A 20,723-nucleotide genomic window follows, 5' to 3' on the forward strand; every position below is an offset into this window, starting at 1 on the left:
GCACGAAACCGGTCCTCTGCGGTGTTTCCGGTGTTTTTTTCTGGCGATCGCCACCGAGCTAAAAACTGAAATGACAACTAACGGTCAGAAAAACTTGAACTGTTATTTTGAGTGAACGCTCAGGGCAATGTAAACAGGTGTACAGTAGAGAATTTACGATATGGGATATGAAACATGACCAGTAGTCAATGTGCAAGTGAATGGTGAATTTCTGCTACTCTGTCGAATTCATACATTTGTCAGCCACCAACCTCACCGCACGTCACTGAAAGAGACCTGGTGTTGCTTTAATGCAAGCATTAATCTAGGTGGGTTTTATGATTAAGGAATACTTAATAACCAGCCAGCTCATACTATAAACACGTCAGTGGTATTATTGGTAGCAGGATATTGAAGTCGAATCAATACGGCCCACATCAACAGAGATCGGCACTGAATTGAACTCAAATAGCATCCAATGTCAAGCCTGTCAAGGTCATGGTGCTCCATTTGCTGCCCTTGCACCACGCTCTGCTCGCACACACACACACACACACCAACAAACACACGCCCTCTTAACACGGTATGACATTAAAACATCCTCTGGTCCTCGGTTGGTGTCCACGGCCCTGAAGCCTTTTGGCCCCACCTCACCCTCTCCCCCTGGCACGGCTCACTCATCCACACGGCTCCGCCCCCTCACACCACTCCGCCTGCAGAGAGGAACTGTGCATTGGCGGGCCTATGTGTGACGGCGTGTACAGTGCATTGCTGCGAGCTGCACACGGGAATACTGTGGGTAGGAGTGCATGGCGACAGATCAAAGCAAAGAGTATATTATGATGGGAATATAAAGCCTTGTGTGAGGCCAAACGTGGACATGATGTATTCATTGCTATGTTAGCGTGTTTCTACTCATCATGCCGGTCACATGCCTGCCCCTCCTCCACCTCGCGCATCCCAACTCCCCTGGAGTCTTCGGTCACGTGTGTTCCTGCCCCCTCCCCCCCTCCTCCCCCACCTTCCTTCATCGACGACCAGCGGACCAACCCGAGAAACGGCTCATTTAATTCTGTCCGCCACGCATGGCCCGCCATCACTGATCCCGTGGTAAGAGAGACAAGGCTTTATCTCGCAATAAAGGCCAGCAGATTAATCTCAACCCAGATTGGTAGGCAGTGAAATACAACTCTCTCTCGGCTGGTCTGGGGTCAGCATCATGAGGTAGAGAAACCAGTGCCTATTAATAGTAAGAGGGACCCGCAGGCGGGAGATTCTGGTTCAAAAGGAGCAAGCTTTGTGTGGGACTGAGTGCAGAATATTTATCAGAAATTGCATGGATCGCAAGAGTACGACTGGAAGCAAAAGTATTCTTTATTTTAAGGGTTTAATTAGTTCAGGAAGTTCCATTGAGATCAAGATCCCTTCGGCGCCTAATAACCACAAATACATTACACACATATGACAACACGATAATTTGGTCACAAACTTGATCTTTTATCCCACAGCATGAGTGCAATAACTGCTCTGGGTCATAAATCCAGAATTTGAAATGACAACCAGTTCTCCATCCCTGTTTGTACACATTCCAGTGTAGCTAGAAGCTATTTTTTCATTTTTAATGCGATCTATGTTGTTAATATAAGAAAACAATTATTAATATTACAAGTATATATTATTTTTCCATTAAAAGCATGGATTACAATAACTAAGCTCTGTGCTCCAGTTGAGTGCATACATTTAGTCCTTTTGGAGTGTGGGCCAATCTTTGAATATAAAAAAACCCAATGCCGACTCTGACCTTACCTAGAACTGGATTAAACTGTTATGAGGAGAGAGAGAGGACCCAAAAGCGAGATGCAGAAAAATGATGATCTTTAATAGGAAGGTGCAAACTTAGAGATCGCCGCGAAGGCAGGCACGAAAACGGCAACTGAAGTCTTCTTAGAAAAATGAACAGAAGGTCTCCCGGTGAAACGGGGCACTAGAGGTCGAGGGCTGGGAAGAGGGGTTCTCTGCCCGTCGTTCCCGACAAAGCCGGCTGGCCGGGGTGGCGGCTGTTCAGCTGGGACTCCTCCTGTTCGACGGGACCGGACGCTGAATCAGGACAGTAAACACAAGACGTAATCGGACAAGACTAGGCATAAAGACGATGAGTGTGTCTCCTGCGTGGGTAGCAAAATACTCTGACAGGGAACAGAGGAAAAGGGGAACTAGAAATAGCAGAAATAATTAACAACATAGGGAACAGGTGTGTAACAATTAGTGTGAGAGGGGGGAAGATAATGGGATTCAGCTGGTGAGTTGTGGAAACAATGTATGAATAACTAAAAACCAGTAGGGGGGGGAAAAGGGGCAGGAAGAGCCCAAAACCATGACAGTGCCCCCATCTCAAGGAGCGCCGCTTGGCGCTCCCAAGGGGGGAACCTGGCGGGTGCGGAGGAAATCATCAACCAGAGAGCGGTCCAGGATGTCCCGTGAGGGAACCCAACTCCTCTCCTCAGGACCAAAGCCCTCCCAGTCAACTAAAAACTGGTGACCACGACCTCGACGGCGCATATCCAGGAGCTTACGCACGGTGTAAATAGACTTATCCTCTGCGCGCACCGGAGGGGGCGGGGGGGTGCGGGGGGCGCGGGGGGGAGTGCGTATGACCGGTTTGATGCACGAGACATGGAAGACAGGATGGACGCGACGAAGACCGGGGGGGAGTTTCAGCTCGACCACGACAGGATTAATGACCTTGGAAATCCGATAAGGTCCGATAAAGCGGCGGGCCAATTTGCGAGACGTGGTCTGGAGGGGTAAATTACGAGTGGAAAGCCACACTCTTTGACCGCAAAGATACTTAGGGCTCTTAACCCGACGTCTGTTGGCATACTTGCGAGTGCGGGTCTTGGTACGGCAGAGCGCGGACCTAACTCTCCTCCAGGTGCGCTTACAACGGCGAATGAAAGCGTTTACTGACGGGACATTAGAGTCAGCCTCCTGTGAGGAAAACAGGGGGGGCTGGTAACCCAGGCAGCCGTTGAACGGAGACAGACCGGTGGCAGACGTAGGTAACGAATTATGGGCATATTCTGCCCATGGCAGCTGATCTGCCCAAGAGGAAGGGTTACTAAATGCTAGACTACGCAGAAGACGACCCACGATCTGATTAGTGCGTTCGGCCTGACCGTTGGTCTGGGGATGAAACCCAGAGGACAGGCTGACGGCTGCACCCATAAGACGACAGAATTCTTTCCAGAATAGGGACACGAATTGAGGGCCCCGGTCCGAGACAACGTCAGTGGGGAGACCGTGTAGCTTGAAGACATGCGTAGCAAGGACTTGGGCCATCTCCTTGGCCGAGGGAAGTTTAGCGAGGGGGATGAAATGCGCAGCTTTAGAAAATCGATCCACGACCGTGAGAATAACTGTATTGCCAGCTGACGGGGGTAGACCAGTAATAAAGTCGAGGGCAATGTGAGACCACGGACGGGACGGTGTGGGTAACGGTCTTAGAAGTCCCGCTGGCGGGGCGCTACTAGACTTGGTCTGCGCGCAAATGGTGCAGGCGGCGACGAAACGTCGTACATCACGGTCGAGAGTGGGCCACCAGAAGCGCTGGCGAATTGTGAACAGTGTTCCCCTGATGCCGGGATGGGCAGTCAGTTTAGAGGTATGAGCCCACCGGAGAACAGCTGACCGAACCACTACGGGAACAAAAAGGAGGTTCCTAGGTACATTACGCGGAGCGACAGAGTGAGACAAGGCGCGTTTAACAATTCTTTCTATTCCCCAGACAACAGACCCGATAACCCGTGAGGGAGGGATGACCTCCTTAGGCGCGGAGGAGGTGTCTGGGGAATCGAAGAGGCGTGAGAGCGCGTCGGGCTTCACGTTCTTAGAGCCCGGACGAAACGAAATGGAGAAGTCGAAACGGGTAAAGAATAAAGCCCAACGAGCCTGTCGAGCATTAAGCCTCTTCGCAGATCGGATGTACTCTAGGTTACGGTGATCCGTCCAAACGACAAATGGCACGGTAGAGCCCTCCAACCACTGACGCCACTCCTCCAGAGCCATGCGAATGGCCAGCAACTCGCGGTTCCCAACGTCGTAGTTGCGCTCTGCGGGCGAAAGGCGGTGAGAAAAAAAAGCGCACGGATGCACCTTATTGTCAGAGGAGGAGCGTTGGGAAAGGACGGCCCCAACACCCACCTCCGACGCGTCGACCTCGACAATAAACTGCTTGGAGCTGTCAGGGGTGACGAGAATAGGCGCCGTGGTAAAAAGGGATTTGAGATGATCAAACGCTCTCTGCGCGGATTCTGTCCACTTGAAACCTGACTTTACTGATGTTAAAGCGGTAAGGGGCGCTGCGACTTGACTGAAGTTGCGTATAAAACGTCGATAGAAATTTGCAAAGCCCAGGAAACGCTGGAGCGCGACACGGGAGTCAGGGGTGGGCCAATCTGTAACCGCCTTTACCTTAGAGATGTCCATACTCACCCCCTCGGCTGAGATAACGGAACCGAGGAAGGAGACGGAAGACGCGTGAAAAGTGCATTTCTCTGCCTTTACGAATAGGCGGTTCTCGAGGAGGCGTTGCAGAACACGGCGCACCTGTTGTACGTGGACCTGGAGGGACGGAGAGAAGATTAATATATCGTCCAGATAAACAAAGACGAAGATATTCAGCATGTCTCTTAGAACGTCGTTAATTAAGGCCTGGAAGACGGCCGGCGCGTTGACGAGGCCGAACGGAAGTACCCGATATTCAAAGTGCCCTAACGGTGTATTAAACGCGGTCTTCCATTCATCTCCCTCCTTAATGCGAATGAGATGGTACGCGTTACGAAGGTCCAGCTTGGTAAAAACCTTGGCTCCCTGCAACAAGTCAAATGCAGACGACATGAGCGGCAAGGGGTAGCGATTCTTAATGGTTATGTCGTTGAGCCCACGGTAGTCGATACATGGACGCAGAGTACCGTCCTTCTTTTTAACGAAGAAAAAACCGGCACCAGCAGGTGAGGCGGAGGGCACGATAGTTCCGGCGCTAAGGGACTCTGACAGATACTTCTCTAGTGCTTCGCGTTCTGGGGCGGACAGGGCGAACAATCTACCGCGCGGGGGCGTGGTCCCGGGAAGCAGGTCGATGGCGCAATCATATGGACGATGGGGAGGGAGAGAAGTGGCCCGTGAACGGCTGAAAACCGCTCTCAGGTCATGATACTCCTCCGGTACCCCGGCCAAGTCACCTGGCTCCTCCTGTAACACAGTGACAGGGGAGACGGGAGGATTAGCAGACAATAAACATTCGACATGACAAGACAGGTTCCAAGAGAGGATGGAACCAGTGGACCAGTTAATATGAGGGTTATGCTTGGCTAACCAGGGATGCCCTAGCACTAACGGGGCAAAGGGGGAGCGAAACACTAAAAAGGAAAGAGTCTCATGGTGGTTGCCGGAAACAGTGAGTGATAAGGGAGTGGACTGGAGGTGGACCCTAGGTAGGGAGCTACCATCTAGGGCAAAAAGGGAGGTGACCCCCTCGCGTTCCTTCAAAGGGATACCTTGCTTTCGGGCCCACGTCTCATCGAGAAAATTCCCTTCTGCCCCAGAGTCTATTAAGGCGTTACATGAGACTGATGACCCCGCCCACCGCAGGGCTACTGGAATCAGGGTGCACGACTTTGACGGAGAGATGCAAGTAGCGCTCGCCAGTAATCCCTCCTCTACTGTCGAGCGCTGGCTTTTACTGGACATGTTGACACGAAGTGGTTGGCCGCGCCACAGTACATGCAGAGACGGTTTGTGATGCGACGTTCCTTTTCCTTGGCGGCAATGCGCAGTCCGCCCAGCTGCATGGGCTCCGGTTCAGCACTGGTGGTAGGGTGGGAGTAGGTGGGTGAGGAGGCCGGTTGAGGAATGTCCACCACCCTGGAGCGACGACGAAGGTCAAATCTCTTCTCGATTCTTATTGCCAGTTCAATAAGAGGGTCGAGGCGAGTAGGCAGCTCACGGGCGATTACCTCGTCCTTGATGCTAGCCCGGAGACCCTCCAGGAAGCGCGCAACGAGCGCCGGCTCGTTCCAGCCGCAGGTAGTGGATAGGGTGCGGAACTCTATAGAATAATCCGCAACTGAGCGTCCTTCTTGACGGAGGGTGGACAGGATGCGAGAAGCCTCTTCGCCATGAGCCGATCGATCAAACACCCGTATCATCTCCCCCTTAAACAAGTCAAATTGGGTGATGTAGTCAACCCCAGCCTCCCATGCAGCGGTGCCCCACTCACGAGCGCGTCCGGTTAGAAGCGAGATGACGTAGGCGACTCGCGCTCGCTCTCTAGCGTAGGTGACAGGCTGAAGTGAAAACACCAGCTCACACTGAGTGAGGAACGCTCGACACTGTGTGGGCTCCCCGGCGTAACAGGGGGGATTATTGACTCTGGGCTCTGGGGGTTCCAAATCCCTGGAAGCAGCAGGGGAGGCCCTCCTGAGGTGGTGGACTTGGGCGGACAAGTCCGAAAGTTGGGCAGCCAGGGAATCCACCGCACGACGAGTAGCGGCTAGTTCCGAGTCGTGTCTCCCGAGCACGGCTCCTTGCACTTCGACAGCAGCACGAATCGGGTGTTCATCCGCTGGGTCCATTACTGGTCAGAGTATTCTGTTATGAGGAGAGAGAGAGGACCCAAAAGCGAGATGCAGAAAAATGATGATCTTTAATAGGAAGGTGCAAACTTAGAGATCGCCGCGAAGGCAGGCACGAAAACGGCAACTGAAGTCTTCTTAGAAAAATGAACAGAAGGTCTCCCGGTGAAACGGGGCACTAGAGGTCGAGGGCTGGGAAGAGGGGTTCTCTGCCCGTCGTTCCCGACAAAGCCGGCTGGCCGGGGTGGCGGCTGTTCAGCTGGGACTCCTCCTGTTCGACGGGACCGGACGCTGAATCAGGACAGTAAACACAAGACGTAATCGGACAAGACTAGGCATAAAGACGATGAGTGTGTCTCCTGCGTGGGTAGCAAAATACTCTGACAGGGAACAGAGGAAAAGGGGAACTAGAAATAGCAGAAATAATTAACAACATAGGGAACAGGTGTGTAACAATTAGTGTGAGAGGGGGGAAGATAATGGGATTCAGCTGGTGAGTTGTGGAAACAATGTATGAATAACTAAAAACCAGTAGGGGGGGGAAAAGGGGCAGGAAGAGCCCAAAACCATGACATAAACAAACATACAGATTTTAGATGTTATGTATGAGATAAAAAAACATGATCAGTGTTAAAGCGTATATATATAAAAGCATTTAGTCATCTGTTTGCAACATAAATGGACAATATGGTTGATAATATTCATTGTGAAGTCTCGCGAGGTGGGACTTTTTCCTGGAAGACGCCAATGGACTTCGCAGATGGCACCACTGGTTAGACATGCACGGGCTGACAACAAAATTAACACATTTCCGAGAACGCCCTAGTGTTTCAGATTACCGTTAACCATCCAGGGAAGTCTGTCGGCAGGGACTTGATGATGAGCCATCATCTGAGCCCCATCAGACCCCTTATTAACGTCCCTCTGTACAGTATGTCCGCCATGTCAGCACGCTGCATCTGTCCACACACTCACCCCATGCTTTGGGACTCATCCCTCACGTGGGTGTCCATGTGTGTGGCGTCTCTTGAGTGTTGTACCACCAGTGTTCTAGCTTAATCTCCCGGGATTAGAGGCCGACATCCAGCATTGGCCATCTCCAACTTGTCACAGAACAGTACACATTATTATTCTTCTGGATAGTCACAGAATAGGGTCACTTTGAGTTTGTGTAGAGCTGGAAATTTACGTTTCTGCTCATGTTTTAAAAAATACACATTTATATGTGAAAGATCCTTATTTAATTGGATCTATTGGCAATTTTAGCGGTAAAGCCAGATAGTGCTTTAGAGAGACATGCACCACACAGAGACATCATGAACGAGTTAAAAAACACTGCTCTGTTCATTTCAAGCAATTTCGGAATCCAGAAAAGTTTAAATTACACTTCAGCATTGGTGTACATTTTGACAACAAGTGGTCCAACAGATGAAGGGCTAAGGCTAAGGCTAGTTGGCAAACTACTGGATCCAATGAGCTAATGGCTGGTGTAAGCTATTATTGCACTAGTGTTCAGGTGTCTCTGCAATCACAGATGGTTCGAATGGACTTGCCTCGGCCTCATGCTGCGACATATCTGGCAGAAAGACTGAAGATGGCTTTTTGTGGTGGCAGACAGTGTGGTGCTGATGCCCACGAAAAACAAAAGCTGTACTATGATAGAAGGGCATCAGCCGTATCGACAAGGGGGTCTCGTATGGCTCCATAATCCAACAGAGGACAACCTGAAACTTGCTCCCCACTTGAAGAGACACTACAGGTTCCTGGCTGTGTGACTCATCTATTGTATTGGCAGTCCTCTGGACCTCCACGGAGCAGATGGTTCCAGTAGCCTCCCAGCTTCCCCTCACCAAGCTCATAAGTGCAAAGGTTACGGGCACTTGGGAAACAAACCAACCGTGTCTCGTTCAAATAGAGTTGTGAGGCAGCCAGGATATTTAAGGGACTTTGTCACTTATCGCTAGCTGATGTTTCAGTGATAAATGTGTGAATATGTTGGTTGACATGTTTTCATCAGGGTAGCTGCACATGCCGTATTGGATATGTGTCCAAACGATATCCGCAGTTTCTGGTGTCTACTGAGATTAGTGGGGCATATTTTCTGCAGGCTGTGCAGTAGGGTGATGGAAGACTGTATGATGCTGTTAACTGTTAAACGTTTTTTTTTTCATTCATCATTTTAAATCTAGTTTAGAAACGTTTCTTTTTGAGGGTAGGGAGGTATGTAAGCTATTATTATAGCGTTCCAGTGTAGGTGCTTTTATTGTGAAAGACAAGACGAAAGGAGAGAAAAGGAGAAGAGGTGTTCAGCACAGCTGTTTTGAAGTGGAAATAAAGTTGCTGCTAATTTTTGTTATTATTGTTTGTTTCATTTTGAGCACATTTCCTAACAGCCTGTTGTTCACTAACGTTTGTTGTACTGTACTATTTAAAGTCATCTGGAGGGAAGAGCATCCTCCACAGGCAGGTTTCTGTAAAATTGTAAAAATATTGGGGTTTGACAGTGAAAACAGTCGATCTTACACTCAAAGTAGACGCCAGTCTCTGGACCAGTGGAACTTGGATCTGGCAGACTAGACTCTCTCTTACAGTAATCTCTTAAGCTTACTGTAGACATGCCCAACTGTGAATCTTTTTTTCTGAAGTCTAAAATGTAGTGGTTTTAGCGTGTTATTGGGAACACACAGCAATCGAATAAATAATGAGGCTGCCAAATAGTGACAGCTGTGGCTTGTGTTATCTGACCAACAAGACAATAATCAATTCAGGACCTGCGGCAACTTCAGGGCGGGCGTCTCAAGGTCGCATGAACATGCACACACCTGTATTTCTGGGAGAGAGTCAGGAGAGGAGGGAGATGGGTACCATGATCTCTGTGTGAAGCTTACTGGGAAATGGAATTTGATAGGAACAAACACCAGGAAGCCATCTCTCTATTCTAAAGCAATGACTGGGATTCATGTATCTCCTGTTATTACCTAACATGTTTTTTCAGTAACACACTTGCTGTTGGTCCACTCATAAAGCTCACGTGGCATGAGAGCATCTGCTCTGAATGATAAAAAAATAAATAGCGATTTTTACAGCACGCTGGCCCCTGCAGCAGCAGTTTTTTAGAGTGAGCATTTCTTATTTTCCACCAACAAGATCACCACCCTGGAATTGAAAAAAACACGTATAACAAGGCAGTGTTTTCATTAAATATTAAAATAGCAGAGGAACAGGAATTCAAAGACATGTCCCCCTTTTCTTTTTCAAGGTCATGAGCTATTCATAGCGCGGAGTAGAACCAGGAAACGTTGCATCCATTTGCATCGGCCCTCGCGCACCTGCCCCCCCCCCCCCCCCCCCCCCCCCGCACCCTCCCCTAGCATCTGCTGCTGTCCTAGTTCCCGAGAAATGTATCCCTCCAGCAGGTGTGGGGTGGTGTAACATGTACATGATTTAAGGCCCACACAAACGATGACGCATTCCTGTTCAAGGCGGGACTCAAGAACTGAGTGGACAGGTGGAGCTCTGCCGGTGGAAGAGTACCTTTTTTTCCAAATCGAGATTGGCTGCCGTTGCGTTGCCATGGTGATACTCGGTGGCAGTCGGGGGGGGCGGGGGTTACGATGCTGAGTTTGTTTGTTTCTCTCTTCAGGTTGTGACTTCCAAATAGGCTTACATAACAACTTGGAGCGTTTTGATGACGTATGGATGTTTATTCAGGGAGATTCCTTCTGTGGCCCGCTGGCATTTCATGTGGCAGCACAATGCCAGGCAGACTGAATTTTTCATATTTTTTGAGAGTGATGTCAAAGTATGTGAACGTTAGATGCAAACTGTTGTAATACTTCCTTGTGTGTTTGTCTCTTCCAGAGAGCTGATGAGGAGGCGGTGGTGGACCGCGGGGGCACGCGCTCCATGCTCAATACCAACTTTGAAAAGGAAGAGTTAGAAGGTAACAACTATAAGGGATCATTGACATTTACAATTACAAACACAACCTGGTTTTTTAACGACCAAACGTGTCTTACAGAGCAGAATTACTGACAGCATAGTTTACTAATGGGAGAAAACATGTCCGTCCACCTGTCTAAGGCCTTACTAACGGATATCAGATTTTGATGTGTGTCCTGCAGCATCACACAGCGAGCACTTTATGCGTTTGCGTCAGTTTTTGCCAGCTTGACCATGGCATTGTACTCGAGAATATATATATATAACGAGAAAAGATCAAATAAAATCCTTGTTTTTCGAGAATTGGGGAGATTTGCTTCCCTCATCGGTATCACTGTATTTTTGTTGCCATGCAACGTCTGCCGAGCCAGGCGAACTCTTTGATTCTGACACTGCCGGTGAGATGGTGCTTTCATCTCAAAGGCTCTCATCCTGAGAAGAAGGTTGTCCGTAATGACTCGCAGGAGGACAAGGAGCTCCTTTGAGGTTATCTCAATGACACCTCTCAGCCCCAACATATGGAACATTTATGGGATCCTGGATTGGTTTGCATGTTACATTTTCAATTATGATATAGATGGTTATGAAATACCCTGCAGAAGGGTTATAAACCCTAACCCCGTAACTGCATCTATGAGAATAGAGAGAACATTTAGCAGAGTGGACGTGCTGCTACGTCACAACAGCAAAGCTGCAGCCAGTGGAGAGGGAAGGCCTATCCAATCAGAACTGCTTCAATTCTGTGGTCACGCAGAGCAGTACATACATGAAAAAACACGCAACGATACTATATGAAAACAGCAGAAGACGCCACGTCACCTCACTCAGCCTCCGCCCTGAAATCCTACGGGTGGGAGGTATTGACTGAGTGACTCGTTTCAGATGCCGTGATGTCAGTGTGCTCTTACTGTAGGTGATTCATTTAATGACTGTGCATTGCTTTAATCTGATTGGTACACTGTGATGTGATTAGCCATGTCTGCAAAGCATTTGAAGGCATTCATGTGGGATATTTTTCCCTCTGAGACAATGAGACAATGGGTCTGACTATAATAGACAGAATAAACTGTTTTTTTTTTGGAACCTGCATCAATGGCTTAACTTGAGCTAGTATTTAACTTTGAAAGGGGTTCTATAACATTTTCTCTATAATAAATGGTCAATTTAGAGTCAAACAGTCCTCAAAGCAGGATAAGCAGGTTTTGTGTGATTGACAAAAATATGGAACGGCGGCAAAATCACAAAAATTGAGGTTTCCAAAGGGAAATCAAGGACTATGTCCACTTCTTATTTGCAGTCTATGGGTGAAAAAAAATAACACAAATTAAATAAGAATGTACGTTAACTAATAATGACCTAAGGGAACTCATTCATTACTGGATCCCAGTTGCTCTGCATCACATTGCCGTTTGCTGTGGCGCCTTATACAATGCTCGACCACGACAAAGGAGGGGGAACATCAGCTGGCATTATCCTCCCGCTGACCCTGCTGATGAACTCTCATGTGTGTGCGTACTTACACAGATATGCGCATAAAAAGAGCAAGCTCGCATTCCCAGTTCACAATCTCAGTCTCTTGGTTTGTTCCATATTGATGAAAAAAGAAGGGAAAAAAGTAATCAAATTTCAAAATCAATTTTCAGAATGAGAGAAGCGCAAAAGAGCTCCTTATTAATGCGCTGGCAAAGCGGGCTCTGGATCTGGCAGTTCATTTGCCTCTGGTTCCACTCTAACGGACTACACAGCATCCCACCACCCGGTCGTGGTTGAGTTTCAGTGCATTGGCTCAATCGCGTTCCCATTGCTCCAATTGCCAATTATACAACCTCCTGAAAGCCCACCTCATTCCAAGCCACATGATACCATGTGTAAATCATGAAGGCTACCTCCGGTCCTTTTGTTCAGTGAGTGAATCCCTTAGAGTCTGTGGTATACTATACATTTTCTATACTTCTACACTTTTCTATAAGATCTTTAGAGAAACAGATGATGGGGGTCACCTTCTGCTAACAAAGGACGCAAAGACCTGCGATAATGTAGCACTGTAGCTGATTAAGCTACTTTACTGATTCTGTTGCTTTTGTACTCAAACACAATTATGTGTTCATACTAAAGTATGACCTGCTCAAATGTGGTGGTCTACAGTCAAGTTCACTGTGGCCTACCGTCTGATCTGTTCTTGTGTAGGCGATATTTTGAAAAACTCCAAAAGCAAATTTCCTCAAATTTTGGCTCAAATGTTCACTTCACTTTTACTCAAGACTGAGCTGATCAGAATTTGATGGTGTGTGGTGTTGGCAATAAATGAAGAATACTTTCACCTATTTACTTTCACACCAATGTGTAACAGGATAAAGTGATGACATTTTTCCAGACATGGATATACTGTACACCAGAAAACCTGATTTTGATGACATTGTAAAACTGCAGAAAAGATCAAACTAGTCTCGTCTTTAAAAATCTAACGTTGTCGACCGCTGTTTGTCTCCAGGTCACCGGACTCTCTACATCGGGGTTCACGTCCCTCTGGGCAGGAGGTCGCACAGGCGTCACCGCCACCACGGACACAAACACAGGAAGAGGTCCAAGGAGAGGGACTCTACAACTGATGATGGAAGGGAATCCCCCTCGCACAGTAGGTCTTCCAACTGCACTGAGCCTAACTCCATCTTCAGTTCACCCGGAACCAATTTGGCCAGCACCCATTATGTAGTATTTCCTTTTCAAATATTTCCTGTTGCATGCTTTCCTTCTTCCTTTTCTCCATATCCTGTCCTATCGGCTGCAGCAGACACCCCGGCTCAGAGGGTGCAGTTTCTGTTGGGGACGGAGGATGGCGACGAGGAGCACATCCCGCCTGCCCTGTTCACCGAGCTGGACGAAATCTGCCTCAGGGAGGGCGAGGACGCCGAATGGAAAGAGACCGCCAGGTATACCACATGAGCTGGGTCTGGCTTTGCACCTTTTTGCGTCTGAATGCAAGCTTTTATCGGTCTTTATGGCGCCAAGCACGGTTTAACTTCATCATAGCCTACAACACTTGGCTTTGTTGAGAAAAATGTTCTGGTAAAGCCAGGAAATGCTGATGGGTACATCTCAAATTGATCAATTTTATAATGTCATGATGTATTTACCGAGTCATGTTTTTTCATCAATGCAGGTGGCTAAAGTTTGAGGAGGATGTTGAGGATGGTGGTGAGCGGTGGAGTAAACCCTACGTAGCCACTTTGTCTCTGCACAGTCTTTTTGAGCTCCGCAGCTGCATCATGAACGGAACCGTGATGCTGGACATGAGGGCCAACTCGCTGGAGGAAATTGCAGGTGACCATTTAGGGCTGAACAATTTCCACAGGGTCTTATGTATCTTAGGGGTTAGAAATTGGTTTGTACCATTTTTAAGCAAACTAAAATGATGTGGTGTTCCCCAAGGCTTCTTTCTCAGACCTCTTCTTTTCAATAATTGCTTGCTTGGATTAGGAAAAACTACTAAATATATTACCATTATTATGACAATGTACATTTTTCTATTTTCTAGTCCTGTAACCTGTTTTTACAATTGATGCTATTCCCCTTTAACATGATGAAGCAGAAATAATTGTTTTTGGAGTTAAAGAGGAATGACTTAGTGTTCAGTTAGAACTAAGGTGCAACATCCACAATAAAGCAATTATTAGTATCCTGTTTAATTAGGTTAATGTTATCCTTGTCCGCTGCTTCTAGATAACCTTCTGTTTCTTATATTTCTTTGTCTTTGCATCACACATTTTCCTGAAAAAAACCCTGCCCTGTTGGTTACTTTTAATATTTTCATATCAATGATCTGCAGCAGGGTAGAGGCCGGGTCAACCAGGCTGACATTATACTAATATTATAGAACAACTGTGCTTTATTTTGAGAGCAGTATTACCGGATTGTGGAAATAACCTGGAGCTGCGTGAATTTAACCTTGTTTTGGGGCGATTAAATCAGCAGCAGCAGGTCATTATTGTCCGAATAATCAACTTCAATATCGCTGCCCGCCACGCAGGGACCTTTTTTGAATGTTTTTGAATCTGTTAAAACATTGTAACGTGTAAGCTTATTTTTGTTTCTTTACCCCACAGACATGGTTTTGGATCAGCACGAGCAGTCGGGCCCTGTGGGTCAGGATGCCAGGAAGAGGATCCGCGAAGCCCTGCTCAAACAGCACCACCACCAAAACCATAAGAAACTGGCCAACCGCATTCCTATCGTACGCTCCTTCGCCGACATTGGCAAGAAGCAATCCGAGCCCCATTCAATGGACAAGAACGGTGAGCAACTGGGCCAATTCATCACCATAGGTGATTTTGTTGTGATTCTATATAGAGTTGGCCTTTATGTACAATGTTGTAATCCTTTGCATGCATTTCTTCAAAGTCTGTCCACCTGTGACTTACTGTTTTAATCCTGTTTGACATCTCATTTTCTCCTTTCTCGTTTGTGTTTCTCCGTGTCTGTGTACGTGTTTGTTGTCGTCTGCTGGGTATTGCATGCATGTGTGCACGTGTGTCATTCACTCATTCACAGTGAACGCCCTCTCATATTTCAAACGGTAAACCCTCCTAAGTGTTTGTCCGAGCTCCCCGAGAACACTCCGCCTCCACCCAGAGAGGCCTTTCCTCGCGTGGCACGGCCGCGGTGTGTTTTTTGCGCATTTTGTCCTCCCACACTCCATCACCTTTGAGCGTCTCTGCCAGCCGCGGCCACATGGCCCCAGACCCGCCGTTTGGCATTACCAGCGCCAAACGCCTTAGTGTCCTTCAGGCAGTGGCGCAAGGCTACTGTCCCATCGCACATGAGGACACAGAGCGGAGGATCCGCGAAGGCAACCAGAGCGCCACGGCTGATGCTCTAAACTCTAAGAGTCCAGAGATAGCAGTAGTGATAGAACAAAAAGGAACTCATTAAAGCGGAGAGCATCATCATGAGAGGTTGGAAATGGGTTATGCGCGGTCAAGAAGAGGGGAAAAAAGTTGTAATGCTACTTTAGCTGATCTATTTTTCTTTATATTTAACTCTGAAGCAATGCCATAAAAGAAAAGTGGATGGTTTAAAGAATGCGGAAGCTTTTCTGTACTTTTAACAACTTTGGGTAAGTGGTAGAAAGTATTTATGGTCAATCAGGGCATGTGAATTGTACTGGTTGTCATGATTATGCTCTTCACTTCTTGTCATTGTCAACAAAGGGTTCAATGACTAGAAAACACAGAAATTCTGTGACTCATGTTTCTCACCCATAACAGTGACTAATTCAAAATAGCTGTAGCCCGACTGCTTTACGTTTATGTTGTAACTGCACAAAATCGAATCCTTATTTTGTCACCTTCAGGATTGTTATTCAAAGTCAACACTACATATCTATTCACTTTCTTGTACATATTTAGTTAAACCACCCTTGTGTTTTTGAGGTAAAGATGAAGCTGATTAGTTTAGCTTAGCATTGCATAACAACTGGAAAAGAAGGTGCAAGCAGGCTCTGTCCATGGGTGATAAAATAAGGTCAACACTCTAATTTTTTTGATTTGCATATTAAGATAAGTGTAACAATTTTGTATTTGACAATCAGGGTTATGTTCTAGTATTCATGCCACGCTAAGCTAAGCTATCGTTAACCAGCTATTGGCTCCGGCTTCACTTTGCAAGTGGTATTGATTTTCTCATGAACATGAATTTGCCAAATAATTTCCTCAAAGAAATATTTTGACATTTTGGACGAGACAAGAAGATTGATATTGCTTTTGTGTCTTAATGTTAAATGCAAAGCGACAGCCAGCAGCACAAGTTATCTTAGATTAACTGGAAACAGGGAAGCGGCTAGTGTGGCTCTCTCCAATAGTGAGCTTTAGAGACGCCTTTGAGAGAATTTGTTACCAGATTTGTTTTCAAAGCTGTTTCCAGTTAGCTATGCTAAGCGAAGCCATACTGCTGCTGGCTTTACTGTAGCCCCATTGAACCGACCAATTCGGTGTTGGTATCAATCTTCTCATCTAACTATCTGCAAGAGAGCGTCTTAAGAATATTTCCTTAAATGTTTAAGTAGCATCACTCCTTGGGACATTTTGAGCAAGCCTCATTTTTTTTCGTTGTGCTGTGATTTGCTCATACAGCTGCAACTGGTGCATTCACACCACAAACTGCTTGAGATTTGCATTTCAAAAAGAAGCAATCTTTGACTTTGTTTCCGCAAAACTAAAACTAAATATATATTTGTTGATGCACTTAATAAGTTAAAGATTGTGCCTCATTTAACTTACTTAAATCTATTTGGGGAAATAGAGCGTATGTTCTCTCTATGTCTACTGCACCACTTAGCATCCCTCAGATGAATATGATTCTAACTCACCAGGTACACTCTGAAACAAGTTACAATAATATCTTTTGTCACTAGGGCTGAACCTTTTTTACCAATAAAGGCACAGCCTCTACAACAAAAGGGTCCACTGTTGTATCATATTTTTCAGAGAATGTAACTGTACCCTGTAGTCATTCACTGGAGACTTTTGTCTTTGTGTGGGAAAGTAGTGTTGTGATAGGCCAAAACTCCGTGAAAGTTGACATGATGTTGGCTTCCTGCTATGCCCGACAGGTCAAACGGTCTCGCCTCAGTCCCAGCCGTCTAACAATGAGGGCAAACAAGACGTCAGCAGAGAAAACAGCGCCGTGGACTTCAGCAAGGTGAGCAACCAGACCCACCGCTGGCCTCTTGTTTATCCACGACCACTGATAGCTGGACTCATAACTAGTGCTGTGTGTTTAAACAAGGTTGGATTACGTGTGAAATATTCACCTTGCAATGGGAAACTAACTGGAATTCACCGGGCGCAAAGCTTTTTTTCTTTTGTTATGTGGATCTTCAGATTCAGCCAGGGTTTTGTAAAGATTTTCAGTGATATGCTGTTTCACTACCTTCTTTTAGCATAACATTCATGTGAATCTTTTGTGCCATTTTGGTTTGCTTCTGTCTCACAGATTGACCTCCACTTCATGAAGAAGATCCCTCCCGGTGCTGAGGCGTCTAACGTCCTGGTTGGGGAGCTGGAATTCCTGGAACGCCCCGTAGTGGCCTTCGTCCGCCTGTCTCCTGCTGTGCTGCTCAACGGACTGGCTGAGGTTCCCATCACCACCAGGTCATACACCAACTACTGGAAAAGCCCCCTGCTCGCCTCTGCCTCACTTTCTCTCTGTCAACTATTTCAAGCCCGGATAGATAAGCCGATAATCCCCTCAATGCTTCATTAGAAATGGATTTGACTTTTACTCAAACGTGCTTTCTTTTCTGAAACACAGGTTTCTTTTCATCCTGCTCGGGCCTATGGGAAAAGGTCCACAGTACCATGAAATTGGCCGGTCTATTGCTACCCTGATGACGGATGAGGTGAGGCCCAAGTAGAACATTATTAAAGTTCCAATTCTACCTGTATTTTGGTGCTGGAAGGAGTGGAGGGAGATGACTTCCTCCTGTGTGACACTGACGATATGAAAACTTTTTTAACAGCTGATAGGACTGTTTTGAAATACTGTATGGTGCCTGTCACCTGTGTGTTACTTTTCATGCACCTCGAAACACTGCTTCATAACCCTCACAGTGAAGACTGACTTTTGAAATGCAGTTCCATCTGCCCACATTTTGGCCAGGATAATATCAAATTATATAATGAAATGGATATTCTTTTATTATTCTGTACTCTCATTTCTCATGCAGACTCATTTCACATTTAGAACATATTCAAATTGTTTAAAAAAAATATTATATAAGTACATATATTACCTATATGGATTTGTTATGGTTAAATATCTTTAATGGAGCAGATAAACCATCCCATAAATCAAAGGTTCACCTATAAACTGTACTTTGGTCTAACTGACCCAACCCTTGACCCCTGTTAAAAGCTGCAGAAGGGACCAGCAGACATGGGAATAGTGACAGGATTTCCCACAGTGCAGCTATGGCCTGATGTTACTGACATCATCAGAGCCAGATGTTGTTTTTCCATTGGCAGCATTCCTCTGGGATGCATGAAAATAGAAGGCTCTGGATGTCATCCTAATACATCATAAATGGGAATTGCACCTATGATTTTAAATTTATTTTTTTAGTCAACTTACAATTATCATGTAAAATACAATTTGCATGTAGTGATGCACCGAGTGGTGTTCCTTGTGGCCAAAATTAGAACCGCAAGAACAAACACTAAACAATTATCTTGTCATTTGACATTTTTTAGAATAACCTTTAGATCAGACTTATAAAATATGGATCACCGCAATTCATTTTTTCTCACAAGACTCCCTCAAGCTCCCGTAGCAAGAGCGGATCAAAAAAGAAGATAGTGTAACTCCCTTGTTCTGCTCTGCAGATTTTCCACGACGTTGCCTACAAGGCCAAAGACAGGAACGACCTGGTGGCGGGCATCGATGAGTTTCTGGACCAGGTGACAGTGTTGCCCCCCGGAGAGTGGGACCCCTCCATCAGAATAGAGCCTCCCAAAAATGTGCCGTCTCAGGTAAACCATATACGTGACGACCAATCACACCATTTTTTTTTCTATCCTCTCCAATGTAACGGCTCAACTTTGACCATCTGTATCAGCATTTTTTTCCCCCTGTGCGTCACACTGCCTGCTGAGAAATACTGAAGCATCTGCGCTCTCCTCTAATCTCCTATGCGTTGTACTATGTGCTTTGATGCCGCTCCCCTGGGCTCTGCTCTCAATCCTCTCCCAAACATTCTCTGTTTTTCCTCCATTTGTTAATTCGGTCTACTTTTGAAATCCGCCATCCACACAACTTATGCACGCCGAATCACAAATGTCCCTCAGAGGGCTTATACATTCTACCCATACGTCATGTGTAACTTCTGGTGTCGACAAATTGCTGTCATGATGATGTTGATGCCAGCAACAGGCAGTTAACTGACAGTAATCCTAACGACACAGGAAAAGCGGAAGGTTCCCCCCGTCCCCAACGGAGTGACAGATCTCGGAGAGTCGGAGGAACACGGCGGGCATGGCGGCCCCGAGCTGCAGCGCACCGGAAGGTGAGTGTCGGCCGGAGACTCAGTTGATGTGTGCCGTGCAGCTTTCGGCCTTTCCAAAAAATATGTTTGGATGGAAGTTTGACTTATGAGTTGTTTGCCCATAAACCAAAGAGACTTCCCCTTTCCATTTTGCACATGATTCAATTTAAATATGTTTCCTGGCCCAGTGAGGTTAAATTGTCCAAAATGTAAAAGAAAAGCAATGGTTGGAGAAAATGTCATGACCCCGAAGATTGATCTTATGCACCTTTAGAGGGCCCTCTGGCGAAGTGGATAGCAGGGTCATCCTTTAATCTGAGGATAGGCAGTCAGGCCTTGTTGATGGGTCCTTGGGCAAGCCCCTAGAGCCCCAAATTACGGAGTGCAAATTGTATGAATGTGAGTTAGAGGGCTGATGGTCAGGTGATGGCAGCTTTATGGATGGGTGTGAATGGGTTAATGAAGATTATTAAAGTGCTTTGAGTGGTTGGAAAACGCGATAAAAGTGCACTGCATTTACCATTGATTATTACTTCATTACTTCGCTTTCCTTCTTATAATAACCATGTCACTAATGTTAATAACTGGGCAATTTATTTTATTAAAGCTTCATTTTAACATTTATTTAATTAACAAATGAACGTTTGACTTAATTACTTGATTGGCAACAAGAAAAGGTCCTCATACTGTTTGTTTTCAACTGTATATGAGGTGTGGAGTTTTTTTCATATCTTTTATTTAAGATTCATGTAAACAAAAAGTGTGCGGTCCACAGCAGAGCGTTAGTTATTTATTCAAACTCAGAATGTAATCATTTCTGTTTATTAATCCTTGAGAAAAAGTTTCAACATCAAGATTTTCAGTTCCAGCAAGATATGATTGACAATTTGACTAGGCAAATATTAATATTTTCAGAAGGGATTAAAGATGAGAGAAAAAGAGAAATCCCCCAGTGACAAGCAGGGGATTTGGGATTTTGTGATGGTGCAGGCTCTTATTCCATGGTTGGCCAGAATCTCAGTCACAGTTATCAGCTTCTACCAATACCACCACCACCTCCTCCGGTAGAATGGCATCGGTGCCTCAGACCGAAATAAGCACAACGTCCCATCCGCTGTTTCCATAGCAACTGC

At 46.3% G+C, this 20,723-nt stretch overlaps 1 protein-coding gene across 4 annotated transcripts in view; it reads left to right on the forward strand.

Annotated features, from left to right (window-relative positions):
- Window positions 1-20,723, forward strand: part of LOC119217621 (sodium-driven chloride bicarbonate exchanger-like) — a 39,913-nt gene that overhangs the window by 8,679 nt on the left and 10,511 nt on the right. For 3 of the 4 annotated variants that reach the window (XM_037471435.2, XM_037471406.2, XM_037471429.2), the window contains 10 exons: window positions 10,473-10,554; window positions 13,045-13,188; window positions 13,342-13,483; window positions 13,714-13,874; window positions 14,657-14,845; window positions 17,161-17,249; window positions 17,544-17,701; window positions 17,862-17,949; window positions 18,932-19,078; window positions 19,511-19,611. In XM_037471435.2, the coding sequence (XP_037327332.1) occupies window positions 10,473-10,554; window positions 13,045-13,188; window positions 13,342-13,483; window positions 13,714-13,874; window positions 14,657-14,845; window positions 17,161-17,249; window positions 17,544-17,701; window positions 17,862-17,949; window positions 18,932-19,078; window positions 19,511-19,611 (1,301 nt within the window). The remainder of the gene's footprint in view (window positions 1-10,472; window positions 10,555-13,044; window positions 13,189-13,341; window positions 13,484-13,713; window positions 13,875-14,656; window positions 14,846-17,160; window positions 17,250-17,543; window positions 17,702-17,861; window positions 17,950-18,931; window positions 19,079-19,510; window positions 19,612-20,723) is intronic. The other variant, XM_037471414.2, reaches the window with a different exon arrangement.

Source organism: Pungitius pungitius, chromosome 3, assembly GCF_949316345.1.
Source record: "Pungitius pungitius chromosome 3, fPunPun2.1, whole genome shotgun sequence".
NCBI classification, from domain to species: Eukaryota; Metazoa; Chordata; class Actinopteri; order Perciformes; family Gasterosteidae; genus Pungitius; species Pungitius pungitius.